The sequence below is a fragment of the Hypanus sabinus genome, chromosome 1, assembly GCF_030144855.1.
Source record: "Hypanus sabinus isolate sHypSab1 chromosome 1, sHypSab1.hap1, whole genome shotgun sequence".
Classification (NCBI taxonomy): Eukaryota; Metazoa; Chordata; class Chondrichthyes; order Myliobatiformes; family Dasyatidae; genus Hypanus; species Hypanus sabinus.
In genome coordinates this window covers 2,195,759-2,216,091 of record NC_082706.1, presented here as the reverse complement: position 1 = coordinate 2,216,091, position 20,333 = coordinate 2,195,759, and the positions used below count along the sequence as shown (strand labels likewise).

At 43.7% G+C, this 20,333-nt stretch overlaps 1 protein-coding gene across 1 annotated transcript in view; it reads left to right on the top strand.

Moving 5' to 3' along the window:
• Positions 1–20,333, top strand: part of gfra2b (GDNF family receptor alpha 2b) — a 400,451-nt gene that overhangs the window by 188,779 nt on the left and 191,339 nt on the right. The window contains exon 4 of the mRNA XM_059959447.1: positions 18,463–18,808. Within this exon, the coding sequence (XP_059815430.1) occupies positions 18,463–18,808 (346 nt within the window). The remainder of the gene's footprint in view (positions 1–18,462; positions 18,809–20,333) is intronic.

The following is a 20,333-nucleotide window of genomic DNA, read 5'->3' as shown; positions in this document are numbered from 1 at the left end:
GGTGGGGGAAGGGGAGGGAGCAGCACCAGAGGGAAGTCAAACAACGCACACAAAATGCTGGTGGAACACAGCAGGCAAGGCAGCATCTATACGGAGAAGCACTGTCGATGTTTCAGGCTGAGACCCTTCGTCAGGACTAACTGAAGGGAAAGATAGTAAGAGATTTGAAAGTGGTAAGGGGAGGGGGAAATGCAAAATGATAGGAGAAGACTGGAGGAACCAGAGAGAAGTGATGGGCAGGCAAGGAGATAAATTGAGAAAGGAAAGGGAGGGTTGGGAAATGCTAAAGTGGGGGAAGGCATTACCGGAAGTTCGAGAAATCGATGTTCATTTCATTAGGTTTGAGGCTAACTATAAGGTGTTGTTCCTTAAGCCTGAGTCTGGTCTCATCACAATGGTAGAAGAGGCTATGGATTGACACATTGGAATTGGAAAGGGAAGTGGAATTAAAATTGATGGCCATATGCCTTGACTCTGTTTCATCCTGTCTAGTTCAGTCCCTTCCTACCTACATCCGTGACACGTCACATGCTTTGGATATTTTCAATGATTTCAAGTTCCCGGCCCCCATCATCTTATTTTTACTATGGATGTCAGTCCCTATAAACCTCCATCTCCCACCAGGAAAACTTCAAAGCTCTCCATTTTTTTCTGGACACCATACTGAACTAGCTCCCTTCCACCATCACTGTCTTCATCTTGTGGAACTTGTCCTCACTCTTAATAATTTCTCCTTTGTCTCCTCCCACTTCCTTCAAACAAAAGGTGTAGCCATGGGCACTCGCATGGATCCCAGCTATGTCTGCCTTTTTGTCGGCTATGTGGAACAGATATGTTTCAAGCCTACCCTGATGGCTGCACTACATCAACAACTGCATTGGTGCTGAACTCATTGACTTCATCCACTTTGTCTCCAGTTTCCATCCTGCCTTCAATTTCACTGGTCCATTTCTGACACCTCCCTCACCTTTCTCAATCTCTCTGTCTCTATCTCTGGAGACAGCTTATCCACTGATGTTTATTATAAACCCATGGAGTCTCTCAATGGACTACACCTCTTCCCACCATGTTACTTGTAAACATTCTATCCCTTTTTCTCAATTCCTCCGTTTCCACCGCATCTGCTCTCAGACTGAGGCTTTTCATTCCAGAATGATGTCCTCCTTCTTCAAAGAAAGGGTTTCCCTTCCTCCACCATCAATGCTGCCCTTAACTGTTTTTCTTCTATTTCAAGCATGTCTGCTGTCACCCCATCCTTCCGCTAACCTACCAGGAATGGGGTTCCTCTCAACTTCATCTACCACGCCAACAGCCTCTGTGTCCAGTACATAATTTTCTGCAACGTCCGTCATCTCCAGTGGGATCTCACCACCAAGCTCATCTTACCCTCCCACCCCCACTTTCTGCTTTCCGCAGGGATCACTCCCTATGCGACTCCCTTGTCTATTTGTCTCTCTCCACTGATTTCCATCCTGCCACTTATCCTTACAAGCAGAACAAGTGCTACACCTGCCCCTACACCTCCTCCCTCACCACATTCAGGCCCCAAACAGTCCTTCCAGTTGAGGCAATGTTTCACCTGTGAGTCTGTTCGGGTCATATACTGTGTCCAGTGCTCCTGGTGTGACTTGTACATCAATGAGACCCAACATATGTTGGGAGAGCACTTCGCTGATTACCTACGCTCTGTCTGCCAGAAAAAGTGGGATCTCCCAGTAGCCACCCATTTTAATTCCACTTCTCATTCCCATTACAATATGTCAATCCATGGCTTCCTCTATTGTTGTGATGAGGCCACTCTCAAGTTGGAGGAACAACAATCTTACATTCCTTCTGGGTAGTGTTACGAATTCCCGTAACTGGATCACTTACCAGCAAAGATAGAGAGGTCCGTTGAAGTCTGATGGTACTATTTTTTAAAGTATTTATTGATAAAGGGCACAAAAATAGGATTAATGCAAACATACAGATAATATACGTCGTCAATACTAAATCTAAGCGCGGGTATAATAATAACCAATAAGAAATAGCTCTATCATTGTCTAGGAGTTAATGTATTGTCTGATGGAAAGATAACAGTCACTATCAGTTCGTTCAAGCTGCAGCGTAGTTGGGTTTAAAAGTGATGCGGTTTAAACTTGCCCCAGGTCTTTTATGATGCCAATCTGTTGAGTCAGGGGAACAGGCTTCCCCATTGTTAGCTAAAAGCTGTTTTCCATGGTTCCAGTCACCAATTCCAGCCACGGAATCAAATGCACGTGGCTTCCTTCAGATGACTTCCTGCTGTTACGTAGTCGCTTAACGTTTCTTCTGGTGCGTCTAAAGGGGTTGTTCCCCAAACCCTCTTTTATACTTCCTCACAGGGTCTCCGATGTCAATCAGGTTGGGATGATGCAATCCCTCAACCAGCCCACTCTGGTCATCCCCTGAGGGGCTTCAATGAATAGTACAGTACTCATGTTACATACTCGTGACATGACAGTGGTACCCTTGTCACGTGACTGGGGTTGAAGCTGTACTGGACTTGAGGTAATGGTCTTGTGATGGTGAAGTGATGTCATTTTGCCGCCAGTAGAGATCATGTGACAGGTTTTTTTTACAGGTTATAAAAGGAAGACCCCACCCTGTGAGGAGGGGCAGTTCGTGGCTGGATTTGCCAAGTTGACTTCATGCCACTGCGTGATTGAATGTGATGACGCAGTTTAGTTGAAGGATGAAGTTTTTATCTAATGCCTAAAGTTTAAAAGGTCATTGCCAGCAGTTTCTTTACAATACTGCTAGTTGAGAATCAGTGGAGAGTGAAGATCGGAGTTCGGGAGTTAAAGATCAAGGAGAATCTATTTCGACGGTGAAACAGGTTTGACCTTATTAAATCCTTATTTGAAAGGAATTCGTTGACTGTTCTCGTGTTAATCTCTGCGGGACAGCAGAAGATTGAGGACAGTGTGATAAAGGAAAGGTCAGTGCCTTTAAACCGTTTTGTTTCATAAATTCTTCGTGGGAAAAGTTCGACGTCAGGGATCGAAGCAAAACGACGTGAAAGAGAATTTAAATCATCTCATAAAGTCTCTCCTTTTAAATGGACTGTGAGCATTTTTGAACTTTTGGCAATACTACTTTAAAGAACTGTTTTTGCAACATTGCTTTAAGAACTGTTTAAGCTGCCACACAGCAGCTGATTTCCAGTTACGTTAGTGTTCGTTTACTTTTGGGGGGGTTTGTTTTCAGTGTTTAATAAATGTGTTGCTTGTTATAAAAACCCTTGCCGAACTCATATATTTATTGTTGCCTGAATACGTGACATAAATATGGGGGCTGCATCCAGATTGGATCGTTTGAGTTTAGATGCTTGCTAACTTTTGAATCAGTGTTTTGGAAAAGGGGAATACTTGATTCTTTTGTTTGATTGGCTTGTGAGTGGTATTAGGCAACGATGAATATTGATGAGTTTCTGGTTTTGCCAGATGCGGAGTTGTTAGCGAAGGCGAAAAAGACTGAGGTGTCTGAGATAGCTCGTAGATTGCAACTTAAAGGTATTTTGACGACGACTTCAAAGGCTGTAATACAGAGAAAAATCGCGTCACACTATGTGGATTCGGGTGTTTTTGATGAATCGATTTTAGGGTCGTTTCCAATAAGTAATCTGAAGATGCAGTTGCAAATCGAATAAATGAAATTGGAGCGTTGTAAATTAAAGGCTGAACAGAAACAGAGAGAGCTGATTTTAATGGAGGAATTTAAAAGAAGCATTCCTGTTGAAGTAAGGACCTACTTAAATGAGAGGGATACTGATAAATTGCAGGACTGTGCTAGATTAGCTGATGAGTATGTTTTGATCCATAAGAATAAATTTCCTCAGGGCAGAATTTTTAAGAGGAAAAATAACACAGAGACTCAAGGTAAATCAGAAATTAAATCAGAGGTTAATGAGAAAGGTAAGGAGGAAGGAAAACCTGTGAAGGAAAGACAGTTTGGTCCTATTTGTAACTATTGTAAGAAACCTGGCCACGTAATAGCTAACTGTTTCAGATTGAAAAAGAAGGAGAAGGAAGCAGTTCCAGATGCTTGTGTGCAACATACTGAAGCACCTGTAAAGTTACAGGGTTTGATAAACACAAATGAGGCTTCGTTAGAGTGACCTAGATAGAAAGGGATATGATCATTTTATAACTGAAGGGTTTGTATCCTTGAAAGAAGGATCTACTCTGGTGCCAATAAAAATCCTTAGGGATACTGGAGCTTCTCAATCACTGATGTTAGACAGTGTGTTGAAGTTTAATGAAGAGTCTGATACTGGTGAGGTAAATTACATAAGAGGTGTTGGGAGTGATTTTATGCCTGTACATCTCCATAAAGTAAATTTAAAGTCAGGGTTAGTTACAGGATTTGTTAAAGTAGGATTACAGCATAGCTTACCTGTGAAGGGTATTTCTTTATTGTTAGGTAATGACTTGGCAGGTGAACAAGTTTTTCCTGAAGTGCATTTGTCAATGGAGTCAGAGGAACCAGAGTTGAGTTCTAACACAGATTCTTCCTGTGTTGTGACTAGAGCTATGGCTAAAAAGATTGATGCGCAGAATGAGGTTGTTACTCAGGACTGTTCAACTCAGGATTCAAGTTTTGAGGATGTGTCAGAGACTTTCTTACCTTCGTTGATTCTTGGAGTAAGTCTGACTATGAAGATTTATCTCTGTCTCGGAAGGAGATGATAGCAGAGCAGAATAGAGACCCTGAGATTATAAAATTAAGAGAACAAGCTTTATTAGGTAGTGAAATTGAGAAGGTGCCAGTAAGATATTACTTGGAAAAAGGAGTATTGATGAGGAAGTGGAGATCGCCTACAATTCCTGCAAGTGAGGATTGGAATGTTGTTTACCAGGTAGTTTTCCCTAAAGTTTATCAAAATGAGATTTTGACTTTAGCTCATAGTGTGCCTTTAGGTGGACATCAAGGGGTAAGGAAAACTGTGGACAAGATGTTAAAACATTTTTACTGGGCTGGTCTAAGAAAAGATGTGGCGATGTTTTGTAAAACGTGCCATACTTGTCAAATTGTGGGTAAACCAAATCAGGTTACACCAGTAGCTCCATTACAACCTATTCCAGCATTTGGTGAACCGTTTTCTAAAGTTATTGTAGATTGTGTTGGTCCGTTACCAAAGACAAAAACTGGTTATCAGTATTTGTTGACTATCATGTGCACTTCGTCTAGGTTTCCAGAGGCAGTACCACTTAGGAATATAAAAGCTAAAACTGTGACAAAGGCTCTTATAAAATTCTTTACTTATTTTGGATTACCTAAGGAGATACAAACTGATCAAGGCAGTAATTTTATGTCTGGATTGTTTCAACAGATAGTTTATAAATTGGGAGCTAAGCAAATCACTTCATCTGCATACCACCCAGAATTGGAAGGTGCCTTGGAGAGGTTTCATTCTACCCTCAAGAATATGATTAGGGCGTATTGTGTGGAAAATGAAAGTGACTGGGATGAGGGTATAAACTTACTTTTATTTGCAGTAAGGGAATCGGTACAGGAATCTTTAGGTTTTAGTCCACTTGGACTTGTGTTTGGACATAGAGTTAGAGGACCTTTAACTTTATTGAAAGAACAGTGGATCAGTAAGGAAGTACACACTAATTTGTTGGACTATGTTTTGAAATTTAAGGACAGGTTACATAAAGCTTGTAGCTAAGCCAAGGAAAATTTAAAGTTGGCTCAGGAGAAAATGAAAACTTGGTATGATAAAGAAGCTAGGATGAGGATGTTTAAGCCTGGAGATAAGGTGTTGGTTCTTTTCCCAGTGCAGACAAATCCTTCACAAGTTAGATTTCATGGTCCTTATGAAATTGTGTCTAAAATCAATGATGTGGATTACGTGATAAAAACTCCAGATCGTAGAAGGTCAACACAACTTTGCCATATAAATATGATAAAACCATATTTTGAGAAACAATCTGATACTGTGACTGTTGTGGTTAGTGAGAATGAGTTTGATTTAACTAGGAACATGATAGATGATTCATCTGTCTTTCATTCTAAATCCAACATTGTTTCTGTTAGGTTACCAAATTCAACCATTCTGGAAAATATTGATGAGAAATTAGCACATTTACAGCTAGAGCAGAAACAACAGATGAAGGAATTAATTTTTAAATATAAGGAGTTGTTTCCAGATGTTCCGAGAAGGACTACTATAGTTTCACATGATGTAGATGTTGGAGATGCCAAACCTATTAAACAGCATCCATATAGGATGAACATAGAAAAATGTGAACTTGCTGAGAAAGAAATTGAATATATGTTAGAGAATAATATTATTAGACATTCTAACTCGAATTGGAGTTTACCATGTGTTATGGTGCCAAAACCAGATAGTAGTATTAGCTTTTGTACGGACTATAGGAAGGTGAATGCTGTAACGAAAACAGATGCATATCCAATTCCTAGAATTGATGATTGTGTAGATAAAGTTGGAAAAGCAAAGTTCCTTACAAAGATTGATTTATTGAAAGGGTATTGGTGTGTTCCATTAACAGACAGAGGTAGAGAGATTTCTGCATTTGTAACTCCATCTGGGTTATATGAGTATAATGTTCTTCCATTTGAGATGAAGAATGCCCCAGGTACTTTCCAGAGGATGATTAACTCTGTGATTCAGGGATTGAAAGATACTGAGGCTTATATTGATTTCTTGACAGGAAATGATACTTGGGAAGCACACATTATTGCAGTGGAGAAATTGTTTGAAAGGCTTTCAAAAGCTAACTTAACTATTAATTTAGCTAAGAGTGAATTTGGACATGCCACTGTGACTTACCTTGGTTATGTTGTGGGTCAAGGTAAGGTAGCTCCTGTTCAGGCAAAAGTTCAGGCAATTTTAGAGATTCCCACTCCAACGGGGAAAAAAACTCTCAGAAGATTTTTGGGAATGGTAGGATATTATCGAAAATTTTGTAAGAATTTTGCTAATGTTGCCCTTCCATTAACTAACCTTCTGCAGAAGAATGTGAAGTTTGTGTGGACAGTGCCTTGTCAAGAAGCATTTGAAAAATTGAAAATAATGATATGTCAACAACCTGTGCTTAAGGCACCTGACTTTGAAAAACCTTTTTCATTAGTTGTAGATGCTAGTGATGAGGCTGCAGGAGCAGTATTAATGCAAAGGAATGAGGGTGATGAGGTTGATCATCCAGTAGCTTACTTTTCTAAGAAATTTAATAAGCATCAAAGAAACTATTCGACAATAGAGAAGGAATTGTTATCTCTTGTTTTAGCTTTGGATTATTTTGAGGTATATGTTGGTACAACTCAAAAACCACTTATTGTTTACACTGATCATAATCCATTAGTTTTTCTGAGTAAGATGAAAAACAAAAACAGAAGATTATTAAATTGGAGTTTGATGTTACAAGAGTACAATATTGTGATAACATATTAAAGGTAAAGATAATGTGGTTGCTGATTGTCTATCTCGATGTTGAATGTACAATGCAATTTTTTTAATGGAGTTTTTTTCAGTTGTAACACTCCTACTGTATTGAGTTATAAGCTGTTATATGATGGTATTGTATATTATGTATGTTATAAAATTTATACATTTGTTTTCTTGTAAGCAATTGTTAAAAATTTTTGTTCTTGTCAGACCAAAAATGTTTTTTTTTGGAGGGAGGTGTTACATACTCGTGACACATGACAGTGGTACCCTTGTCACGTGACTGGGGTTGAAGCTGTACTGGACTTGAGGTAATGGTCTTGTGATGGTGGAGTGATGTCATTTTGCCGCCAGTAGAGATCATGTGACAGGTTTTTTTTACAGGTTATAAAAGGAAGACCCCACCCTGTGAGGAGGGGCAGTTCGTGGCTGGATTTGCCAAGTTGATTTCATGCCACTGCGTGATTGAATGTGATGACACAGTTTAGTTGAAGGATGAAGTTTTTCTCTAATGCCTAAGGTTTAAAAGGTCATTGCCAGCAGTTTCTTTACAATACTGCTAGTTGAGAAATCAGTGGAGAGTGAAGATCAAAGTTCAGGAGTTAAAGATCGAGGAGAATCTATTTTGACTGTGAAACGGGTTTGACCTTATTTAATCCTTATTCAAAAGGAATTTGTTGACTGTTCTCGTGTTAATCTCTGTGGGATAGCAGAAGATTGGGGACAGTGTGATAAAGGAAAGGTCAGTGCCTTTAAACCGTTTCGTTTCGTAAATTCTTCGTGGGAAAAGTTCAACATCGGGGATCGAAGCAAAACGACGTGAAAGAAATTTAAATCGTCTTATAAAGTCTCTCCTTTTAAATGGACTGTGAGCATTTTTGAACTTTAGGCAATACTACTTTAAAGAACTGTTTTTGCAACATCGCTTTAAGAACTGTTTAAGCTGCCGCACAGCAGCTGATTTCCGGTTACGTTAGTGTTTGTTTACTTTTGGGGGGTTTGTTTTCAGAGTTTAATAAATGTGTTGTTTGTTATGAAAACCCTTGCCGAACACATATATTTATTGTTGCCTGAATACGTGACACTCGATACACAACTTGGTCTTCCGGAGACAATGGCCATGTCCCGTAGCTTTACATCGCCGGGGAAACGAGGCATTTTGCACGTCCCACTCTCATTTCCTGGGCCCCTTGACCCAACCCAACGGTGATCTTGCGATTTTCACAAAGGAGGGGGCTACGGACATAACACCCCCTTTCTTCAGGGCGTTTTTACCATCAGAAAAAACAAATACAGAGTCTTACAGGGTGTTAGAATCTAACACAACACCAAAGTTTTTTTTTTCTACAGAGTAATACAGTGATACATTCACTTCAGTATCTAAACAGTTAACGATTACAGTGTCACTTTCTTCAATATCTTAACATCGTGTACCGTACTAAAGTCTTGTAGCATCAGACTTCAATTTAATAACCACCTATTTTTATTTCTTTCCTTCAGCAACAGCTCTAAGGAGGTGTGATCTCAGCTTCTGAGCATCTACAAAAGTTTATGGAACTACAAATCTTTCTGTTGTTTTCAAACTGAACAGACAGGCTTCAAGGGGGTTGCCTTTATTATTCACAGGCTGTGTCGAAATCCCGTACAACCGGCTTTGCTATTTAAAAATGGCGTCCCCATTAACCCTCACCTTGTTTCCGGGTACTTGCCACGTGGGGAGCTTGGGTAATGCGGCGAGATATAGGAATTATTTTATCAACACCATGTCCCAAACTTAGACCATCTTCTGAATTTCCACCCAACTCTTTAATTGTACACAGGTGGCTAGCCCTCTCGTCAGGACCCTTCAGGCTATGTGTTTTCTGTTCGACCGCTTTGCTCAAGCAACATTTCAAATTCTGCCTCTTCACACCACATTCTGGAATAACAATAGCGTAGGGGGGCCCGTCACCTTCCGGCAGAATCGGTAAGCGATCGGCAGGGTTTAAAATTTCTTCATTCAATTTGGGAACGACAGATCTCCCGTTTCCTTCAATGATAATATTTATCTCCCCATTTTTGAGCTCTGCATTAACTTTTAACACACCTTCGAGCACAAACACCTGGGAACTCTCACTTCCCACTATTACCAAGGTTAACCCTTTCTTCACTGAACCAAGTCTATCTGACCCACAAGGACGGCCGTCTCGTTCCACTGAATCAAATACCTCAGACTTTTTCTGAGCTCCGTTACTAGGTTCAGTACCATGTGCATCCCCATCTTGGACACACTCAAACGGGACATTGGCCTCTTCCAGGCTTTCAATACCCGTACCCTTTTCAAATTCTACGTTTCCCCGATCCTCCCAGGTACTCTCTGGGCAACTCCCTTCTGGAGTAAACTCAACTCCCGCGGGCTGAAACAACCTCATCTGCCAACCCAGCAAACACCTTCAAGGTAAGGGCACCCTTTTCATCTAGGGCTGCCCTCATTTCATTATCGGGAACACCTTTAACTTCTTCAAACAGTTCTGCCAAACCAGACAGATCATCCATGTCCAACTCTGGACCTCTTAACTGCTCTATCGGTTCCTCATCTTTATTTTCTGCCTCTAGGACCTTTCTCCTTGCTAAGGGCAGATCTACCTCCGCTCCCTTACCCTCTTTCACTTTACTACTCTTCGTTTTACCACCCTCTAAACCCTCGTAGTACAGGGTCGGTAGAAACGTCTCAGCCAAATCAAAACTGGCCAGATTTAAACTGCTCTCGTTCTCAGCTGCCTCTCTCGGCATGCTGCAGGTGACCGCGCATGCGGGATAGATCTGGGAATCTAGGGGCGCGGCCACCGCACTCGCCAGTCGGCAGGTCAGCAGCATTGCCGACCAAACCTTACCACCTGCTAAATCGTTACTGAGAAGGACGTCCGCGTCAGTTCTTGGGAATTCGGATCGCACCCCTATTTCAACTGGTCCAGATACCAGCTCACAATCCATAATGACCTTATGTAAGGGCACCATTTCTGTTCCTTTACTTATTCCCTTCACAGCTACCATTCCCGTCTTGCGACCAAACTCTAGTACCTTACTGCTGATCAACGACAGTTCAGCTCCCATGTCTCTTCAGATCCGTACGGGAACTGGTGTGTCTCCCTCCCTCACAGACACGGTTCCGTGTGACAGACAAGTCTCAGACCCTTCTCGTACTCTGTCTACCCGGGGCTCTCTTGTCGATTTACTGATTACCATGGCACATCTGATAGAGACTGCTGCTGTCCCTTTTCCTGTCTCTTTCCTTGGAGCAAAGCACCGAGATGCAATATATCCCCCCTTTCCACAATTAAAACAGGTCAAGCCCGGAAATCTCTGGCCGTCTGGCCTTTCCCCCTCAATCTTACCACTAGCTTCCGGTGGGACCGCTGCCTCAGCCGGCGGACTTTCTCGATCGTTCCCCCAGTCTGGGAACTTTTATTCAAGGAAAACTTTGTCTTGTGGGTTAGGGCATATCCATCGGTGAACCTAGCAAATTCCGAGATGGACTTATGCGGCTTTTCATTCAAATACGTCTGGATATCCTCCGAAACACAACCTTTAAATTCTTCAATCAGAATTAACTCCCTGAGATGCCAATAATCCTCTTCCACTCTCTCTGCGCTGCATCACCAGTCCAAGAGCACCCCCTTCTCATAGGCAAACTCGGTATGCGTCTGATTCCACCCTTTCTTTAAATTTCTAAACTTTTGTCTATAGGCCTCAGGTATTAGCTCATAACTCCAGAGAATGGCCTCCTTTACTTTGTCATAACTCTCCTCCTCTTCCTCCTCCATGGCCAATGCCGTATATGCCCGCTGTGCCTTCCCCTTTAACACACTTTGTAACAGCGCCACCCACAGACCTCTGGGCCACTTATGATTCACGGCCACTTTTTCAAAAAGCAAGAAATAACTATCCACATCCGTCTCCTGGAACTCTCGACTAACATTGAACCCCTTCTCTCGGTCTGACCCCGGAACTCATGGCTCTTGCCGTAACTTCTCCATCTCCAAGTCATGTTTCCTCTGTTTCTCTTTTTCATCTGCTTCCAGCTGTTTTAACCTCATTTCATGCTCTCTCTCTCTCTTGGTTCTCTCCCTCTCTTTCTCTCTCTTGGCCCTCTCCCTCTCTTGCTCTCTCTCGGCTCTCTCCCTCTCTTGCTCTCTCTCGGCCCTCTCCCTCTCTTGCTCTCTCTCGGCCCTCTCCCTCTCTTGCTCTCTCTCGGCTCTCTCCCTCTCTTGCTCTCTCTTAGTCCTCTCCTTCTCTTTCTCTCTCTCGGCCCTTTCCCTCTCTTTCTCTCTCTCGGCCCTCTCCCTCTCTTGCTCTCTCTCGGCCCTCTCCCTCTCTTGCTCTCTCTCGGCTCTCTCCCTCTCTTGCTCTCTCTTAGTCCTCTTTCTCTCTCTCGGCCCTTTCCCTCTCTTTCTCTCTCTCGGCCCTTTCCCTCTCTTTCTCTCTCTCGGCTGCCTCCAGCTGCTTTAACTTAATTGCATGTTCCAACTTTAATTTCTCCAACTCTAACTGAGCCGTCCCACTAGCGGGTGCCTTTTCAGGGATATTTTCCTATACCTCATCTGTAAACACCTTCTTCCCAATATAATACTGAGTTATTGCCCTTCGCAACTCCCGCTTCTTCATTGACAACCTCACCCCTGCGAGGTTTAACTCCTTCGCCAATTTTATCAAGTCCGATTTGGAGGCCACCTCCAGCGCCTCGAGAGTCGGGTTTTCTATAAATTCACCCACGTCCATCTTTGCTGGTTTCCCATCTGGCTACCCGCGTAACCAGATCCAAGTTTTGGACTTACAATCCCGATTCACTGGCCTCCCAATTTGGTGTCAAATCTCGAGATGAGAACCCCAACTTTGTTATGAATTTCTGTAACTGGATCACTTACCAGCAAAGATAGAGAGGTCCGTTGAAGTCTGATGCTACTATTTTTTAAAGTATTTATTGATAAAGGGCACAAAAATAAGATTAATGCAAACATACAGATAATATACGTCGTCAATACTGAATCTAAGCATGGGTATAATAATAACCAATAAGAAATAGCTCTATCGTTGTCTAGGGGTTAATGTATTGTCCGATGGAAAGATAACAATCACTATCAGTTCGTTCAAGCTGCAGCGTAGTTGGGTTTAAAAGTGATGCGGTTTAAACTTGCCCCAGGTCTTTTATGATGCCAATCCATTGAGTCAGGGGAGCGGGCTTCCCCGTTGTTAGCTAAAAGCTGTTTTCCATGGTTCCGGCCACCAATTCCAGCCACGGAATCGAATGCATGTGGCTTCCTTCAGATGACTTCCTGCTGTTACGTAGTCGCTTAACGTTTCTTCTGGTGCGTCTGAAGGGGTTGTTCCCCAGACCCTCTTTTGTACTTCCTCACGGGGTCTCAGATGTCAATCAGGTTGGGATGATGCAATCCCTCAACCAGCCCACTCTGGTCATCCCCTGAGGGGCTTCAATGAATAGTACAGTACTCAATACACAACTTGGTCTTCTGGAGACAATGGCCATGTCCCGTAGCTTTACATCGCCAGGGAAACAAGGCATTTTGCACGTCCCACTCTCATTTCCTGGGCCCCTTGACCCAACCCAATGGTGATCTTGCGATTCTCACAAAGGAGGGGGCTACGGACGTAACAGTAGCCTCTAATCTCATGGCATGAACATCGATTTATAGAACTTATGGTCATAGCCCCCTTCACCTCCTTCACCATTCTCCATCCCTTTTTTCTTCTCTAACCTTATCTCTTTGCCTGCACATCACCTCCCTCTGGTGCTTATCTCTCCTTTCCTTTCTTCCATGGCTTTCTGTCCTCTTTTTTTAGATTCCCCCTTCTCCAGCCCTGTATCTCTTTCACAAATCAATTTCACAGAACGGGTCTGAAACGTCATCAATACCTCCCACCATAGATGCCGTCTGGCCTGCTGAGTTCTGCCAGCATTTTGTGTTTTTATTTATTTCCAGCATCTGCAGATTCACTTGTGTAAATATAAAGTAAATTCTAGTTAGACCCTTAACAGTGTTGATGAGCAGGGGCATCTTGGGTTCCAAGACCACAGCTCCCTTAAAGTGGCTACACAGGTTTCTGAGGAAGTCATGAATATGCTTGTCTTTATTTGTCAAGGCATTGAGTTCAAAGTCAGGAAGTTATGGTGTGCTTTATAAAATTCTAGTTGGAGTACTGCATACAGTTCTGGTCGCCCCACTATAGGAAGGATTTTGAGGCTTTGGAGAAGGTGCAGAAGAGGTTTACCAGGATGCTGCCTGGATTGAGAGAGCATGTGCTATAACAAGAAGTTGGACAAACTTGGGTTGTTTTCTCTGGAGCGCCAAATGCTGAGGGGAGATCTGATAGAGGTTTGTAAGATTATGAGATAGAGTAGACAGTATCTTTTTCCAGGGTTGAAATGTCTAGTACCAGAGGATGTGCATTTATGGTGAGAAGAGGTAAGTTCAAAGGAGATATGAAGGACAGGTCTTTTTAAACAGAGTGGTGGGTGCCTGAAATACACTGCCTGGGATGGTGGTAAAGGCAGATACATTACGAGATGTTTAGATCACTACATGTAATATTTCTAAAGAGACCTGGGAGATGGCAGATGCTGGAATTAGAGCAATTGCAATGTACTGCAGGAACTCAGTGGACTGGAGGATGCAAATACAATGTACTCAGTGGGCTAAGCAACATCTGTGGGCAAAGGAAGAGGTCTTGAAGTAAGGAGAGCATTAACCTCTGTGCACTGATCTGGCCACGGCCACCTTTAATTGGGATGTGAAGAGGGGATCTGGAATGCAGCAAAAATAATGACATGGAGCTATAATTCTCTGTGATCATAGAAAAACATAGAAACGTAGAAAACCTACAGCACAATACAGGCCTTTCAGCCCACAAAGTTGTGCCAAACATGTCCCTACCTTAGAAATTACTAGATTTACCCATAGCCCTCTATTTTTCTAAGCTTCAAGTACCTATTCAAAAGTCTCTTAAAAGACCCTATCGTATCCACCTCCGCCACTGTTGCCGGCAGCCCATTCCATGCACTCACCACTCACTGCATAAAAAACTTACCCCGACACCTCCTCTGTACCTACTCCCAGCGCCTTAAACCTGTGTCCTCTTGTGGCAACCATTTCAGCCCTGGGAAAAAGCCTCTGACTATCCACACGATCAATGCCTCTCATCATCTTATACACCTCTATCAGGTCACCTCTCAACCTTCATCGCTCCAAGGAGAAAAGGCCAAGTTCACTCAAATTGTTTTCATAAGGCATGCTCCCCAATCCAGGCAACATCCTTGTAAATCTCCTCTGCACCCTTTCTATTGTTTCTAAGACTCAGTGGTCATGTCAAAAGATTCCAGTTAACATCATTCATAGAACTAGAAGTCATGGGTTAAGGTGAAATATTTAAGGGCAATCTGAGGGGGAGCTTCTTCACTCAGAGGGTGATGAGAATGTGGAACCAGCTGCCAGTGGAAGTGGTGGATGTGGCTTTGATTTCAACATTTAAGAAAGTTTGGATGGGAGGAGTTTGAGATGTATGGTCCAGGTGCTAGCAGAATAACAGTTCAGCAAGGACTAGATGGGCCAAAGGGCCTGTTTCTGTGCTGTAGTGCTCTGTGACTGAGCTAGGCAGAATAACAGTTCAGCAAGGACTAGATGGGCCAAAGGCCTTTGTACTGTAGTGCTCTATGACTCTATGACTGTAATTTGTGCAAATTAACTACAACAGTTGGTAGACCTTCTAAAAGAATTGTAAAGGTGAAGCACTTTGATCTTTCATTTACAAATTAAGTAATACTTGACTCTGCGAGGACTTCAGGTTGTAGCTTCCTTCACCTTACTATCTTCTTTTGGCTTCACGATTAACCCTGAAGTTATTAGCTCTCTGCTGACAGCAATGCCTTTAGCTCTTGGGGCTTCAGGTTCATGTATATTTATTGGATAACATTACATGGGGCACCATGGGGGTCTTTTTCTGCGTTAAACGTACAGCGTAAATACACATTGTTGTTTAATGATCAGTTGAAGAGTGCAGGCTTCTCCCCAGTCCACTCCCTTCTCCCTACCCTTACAAATTTTATTTTCGCATTTTACCCTCAGATTCAATGCTGACCTGGACTGTGATTTTTGTGCATTTTGTAGCTATTAGTGCATACAGAAATTATTTGAAAATGAAAAGAAATTTGATTGGAATTATTCTACACATGAGTATTTCTTCCAAGTCTACATTAGGTGTCACAGACTGAGGCTGGTCTGTGAAGGGAGTGTACAAGGACAGAATTATGTTGATTTGCCAGCTTGAAGGGCTGGTGGAACAAGTGAGTGGCAAAAGTAATTTAAAGTCATCAACCAGAAATGTTAACTTTCCCTCTGCAGCCATTGTTTAACCCCTCGAGACTTCTGGAGTTCTGTAATTTTACCTCAGGTTTCTGGTCTGTTGAACTGTCGCTTTTGAAATGGGATTAAATTTGACTCCTGCTCAAGGCTGATAATATGGTTGGATGGCTTAGATGGGGCATTTTGGTCAGCATGGACTAGTTGGGCAGAAAGGCCTGTTTCCTTGCTGTGTAACTTTGTGACTCTATGCGAGGAGAGCCTTGGACCAAGTACTGCACTCTCCTCTGGTACAGTTTCCGGATGTGCCAACATGTGTACCTAAGGCAAGTACACCCAAGACCACAAGACATGGTAGCAGGATTAGACTCTTCAGCACATCAACTTGGCTCCACCATTCCATATTATTTTCCTCTCAACATTCTCCTGCCTTCTCCCCATAACCTTTGATGCCCTGACTAAATAAGAACCCATCAACCTACCCTTTAAATATACTCAGTGATTTGGCCTCCACAAGCATCTGTGTTAATGATTTCCCCAGATTCATCACCCTCTGGATAAAGAACCTCCTATAAAGACCTATACTGAAGCTGTGTCCTCTGATCCTAAACTCCCCTACTATAGGAGCCCTCTCCACATCTACTCCATCAAGGCTTTTCACTAATGAGATCCACCTGAATTCTTCTGAACTCTGAGTTCAGGCCCAGCGCCATCAAATGTTCCCCGAATGTTAATGTTAACACTTTCATTCCCGTGATCATTCTTGTAATTTTCCCTTCGTCCATTTCCAATTCCAATTCTGTGGAATTCTCTGCCACAGGAAACAGTTGAGGCTGGTTCATTGGCTATATTTAAGAGGAAGTTAGATATTACCCTTGTGGATAAAGGGATCGGGGGGTACGGAGAGGAGGCAGGTACAGGGTTCTGAGTTGGATGATCAGCCATGGTCATACTGAATGGCGGTGCAGGCTTGAAGGGCCGAATGGCCTACCCCTGCACCTGTTTTCTATGTTTCTAATGCCAGCACATCCTTTCTTAGGCATTGGGCCCCAAACTGCTGACAATACTCCAAGTGTGGTCTGCAGAATGCCTTATAACACCTCGACATTATATATTTGCTTTTATATTGGAAATGAAATGAGGTACCTTTGGGATAGGTGACTAAGCAGTTAGCTTCGAGAACATGATCTGCATTATGCATATATGTATTGTTATATTTAGTGTTGGACACCCTAAGTTCAACACTTTTGTTGACGTAAAGAGCTTTACTTAATTATTGCCCATCACATCACTGGCATTTAGGGCAGCAGTGAAGGTCCTCCTCCTCTGGCAGTGTTCGGGGCTTTCTTCATCATCTCAGCTTCCTTTCACTTTCACTTTTATGCTAGTCCTGGGTGGAGACTCAGCAATACTGTCACACTCAGATGTAGAAGAATTCTTCATTGCTGTTTCCTTTATAATTTTGTTTGACGAGTCAGGATTGATAGCCCTTAGCTGAACCCCTGAACCTGGAGGGCCGGTGGACACTTAGTCTGGCCTTTACACTTTGACTTCTTTGGCATCCATGACCCTACCAAGAGTCTTGACTCCAGCCAACATAGCTCTCTGGGTCATTAAGGCACGCAAGCCTCCAAGCCACAACAAGTTGGCATTTGAAAAGCTCCTGACAGAGTGGAAGGAGAGAATAAACACAAGAGATTCTGCAGATGTTGGAAATCCAGAGCACACACAAAAATGCTGGAACTCAGCAGATCAGACAGCATCTATGAAGAGGAATAAACAGTCGACGATTCATGCCATGACACTACATCAGCACCTGAAATGTCGACAATTTATTCCTTTCTATGGAGGCTGCTTGACCTGCTGAGTTCCTTCAGCACCTTGTGTGTGGAAAGAGAGTTTGCTCTCATCCAAACTAATAACCATTGATATCAGGTGAAAAGCAAGAAATCAGGAAAAACTTAAAGAATAGTGAGAATGTAGAACTTGCTTTCACTAAGAGTGCTTCAGCAGCAAAGATCAATGAAAGGGGCATTTGGATAAAGCCATTGTGCAGGGAGAGTAGCAGGGGGTGCACACGGGGTAGGTGGAAGTGGAGGCTGATGAGTAGCAGAAGCTTTGCCAGAGAGCAGAGTGGCCAACTGTCTGCAGCTTAGTGTAGTGGTAAAGATTCAAACAGGTAAGTGCCAACGTGTACCATCATAGAGTCATAGAGCACTAAGCACAAAAACAGTTCAAGTTTATGTCATTCTACCGTACAGATGTACACTGCTAAATCAAACAAAGTTCCTCCCAACCAGGGTGCACAGTGCAGTACTGTATCATTCCTGTAGCCTTGAGGACAGCCAGAGAAAGCACTGGATATCTCTGTTGCTTCTGCAGGCACAAATTGCCTCAGGGGGGGCTAAATTGCCTCAGTCTGAAGGACAAAGTGGCCTTCAACCCATCTAGTCTGTGACAACCGTGACAACCTGGCCTTCCGCCGAGAAGCAGACTTAATGACAACCAAGCCTGTGCTTCTCTCTGTCTTTCTGAGGCTTCCTGGTTTCCACGTACAAGTGTTTGTAATTCCTAGTGGTACGGTGTCCAAAGCTGGGCTCAGATTTCACAGAGCTTCCTGGATTCTGTTCCCAGTTGCCAAATCCTGACCTTTTGCCCCCTTTTCCTCTTGTGCAGGAATGGAACCCACCGGGCCACGAGGAAACCCATGCTTGGATGCAGCCAAGGGCTGCAACCTGAATGACACCTGCAAGAGGTACCGCTCCATCTACATCTCCACCTGTGTCAAGCGAAGTTCGCCCACAGATTTCTGCAGCCGTCGGAGGTGCCACAAGGCCCTGAGGCAGTTCTTCGACCGAGTGCCTGCAGAATACAGCTACCGGCTTCTCTTCTGCCCCTGCAATGACCCAGCGTGCGCCGAGAGGCGCCGGCAGACCATCGTGCCCGCCTGCTCGTATGAGAGCAAAGAGAAACCCAACTGCCTGGCACTCCATCAGACCTGCAAAACAGACCATGTGTGCAGGTAAGGGAAACGTCATGGGGCACTGATCGGGAAGACTATCCGTGTGTGCAAGTAAGGGAAACGTCATGGGGTACTGATCGGTAAGACTATCCGTGTGTGCAGGTAAGGGAAACGACATGGGGCACTGATCGATAAGACTATCCGTGTGTGCAGGTAAGGGAAACGACATGGGGTACTGATCGGTAAGACTATCCGTGTGTGCAGGTAAGGGAAACGACATGGGGCACTGATCGGTAAGACTATCCGTGTGTGCAGGTAAGGGAAACGACATGGGGCACTGATCGGGAAGACTATCCGTGTGTGCAAGTAAGGGAAACGTCATGGGGTACTGATCGGTAAGACTATCCGTGTGTGCAGGTATGGGAAATGTCATGGGGCACTGTCTGGCACCTGGCAGATGCAGATCCAGATCCACTTCTTTATCAAAACATACAGTGAAATGTGTCATTTGTATTAGCAATCGACACAATACCAGGATGTGCTGGAGACCAGCCCACAAGTACGACCACACATTCCAGAGCCAACACAGCATGTCCAGTGTTTAGTAGGACATAAGCAAAAACAGAAAAGCAAGACCCTTTCCCACTCGCAGCGACAGGGTTCCAACTCCAGGACAGGCCACCTGTAGTCCCCGGATTGGACACTCAGGCTTCTAGACATTAGGCCTCCTGATTCCAAACTCATTGATTTGAACTCTGACCGGCACGGATCTCTGATCCCAGGATTCACCGACCTAGAGGGGGCATCTGTCCTTGTCCATGAGGTGTGCCAAACTTGCTCATTAGTCACAGGGATCACTGGTCTTCATTTCAGCACCTGCTGACCTGATATCTGTCCATGAGAAACTCTGGCCTTCTACCATGGTGTACTTAGATCTGGAATCTGTCTTCTGCCCCTGACTCTTCATTTACTGATCTCTAATTCCCCCTCACCTCTGTCCCCTCCCCTAACTCTCTAAGCTGCCAACAACTGTGGTGCAGAAGGATGGGACGGAGAGGAGGAGAGCTGTCGTCATTGGAGACTCTGTAGTCAGGGGAGCAGACAGGATATTTTGTGGACGTGAGAAGGACACCCGCATGGTTTGTTGCCTCCTCGGTGCCAGGGTCTGGGATATCTCTGACCAGGTGCTTGATATCCTGGTACGAGAGGGAAAGCAACCAGAATTCGTGATACATGTTGGGACCAACAACAAAGGCAGGAAGAAGGATGTGGTCCTGAAGTGTGAGTTTCGGGAACTAGGCAGAAGGCTGAAGAACAGGACCTCAAGGGTGGCGTTCTCAGGATTGCTGCCAGTACGACATGATAGTGATGGTAAGAATTGGAGGAGACGGCAGTTGAATGCGTGGTTGAGGAGTTGGTGCAGGGGGCAGGCTTTTAGATTTTTGTACCATTGGGATCTCTTCTGGGGAAGGTGGGACCTGTACAAATCAGATGGGTTGCACCTGAACTCGAGGGGGAGCAATATCTTTGCTGGTAGGTTTGCTAGCACGGTTTGGGAGGGTTTAAACTAATTTGCAAGGGGATG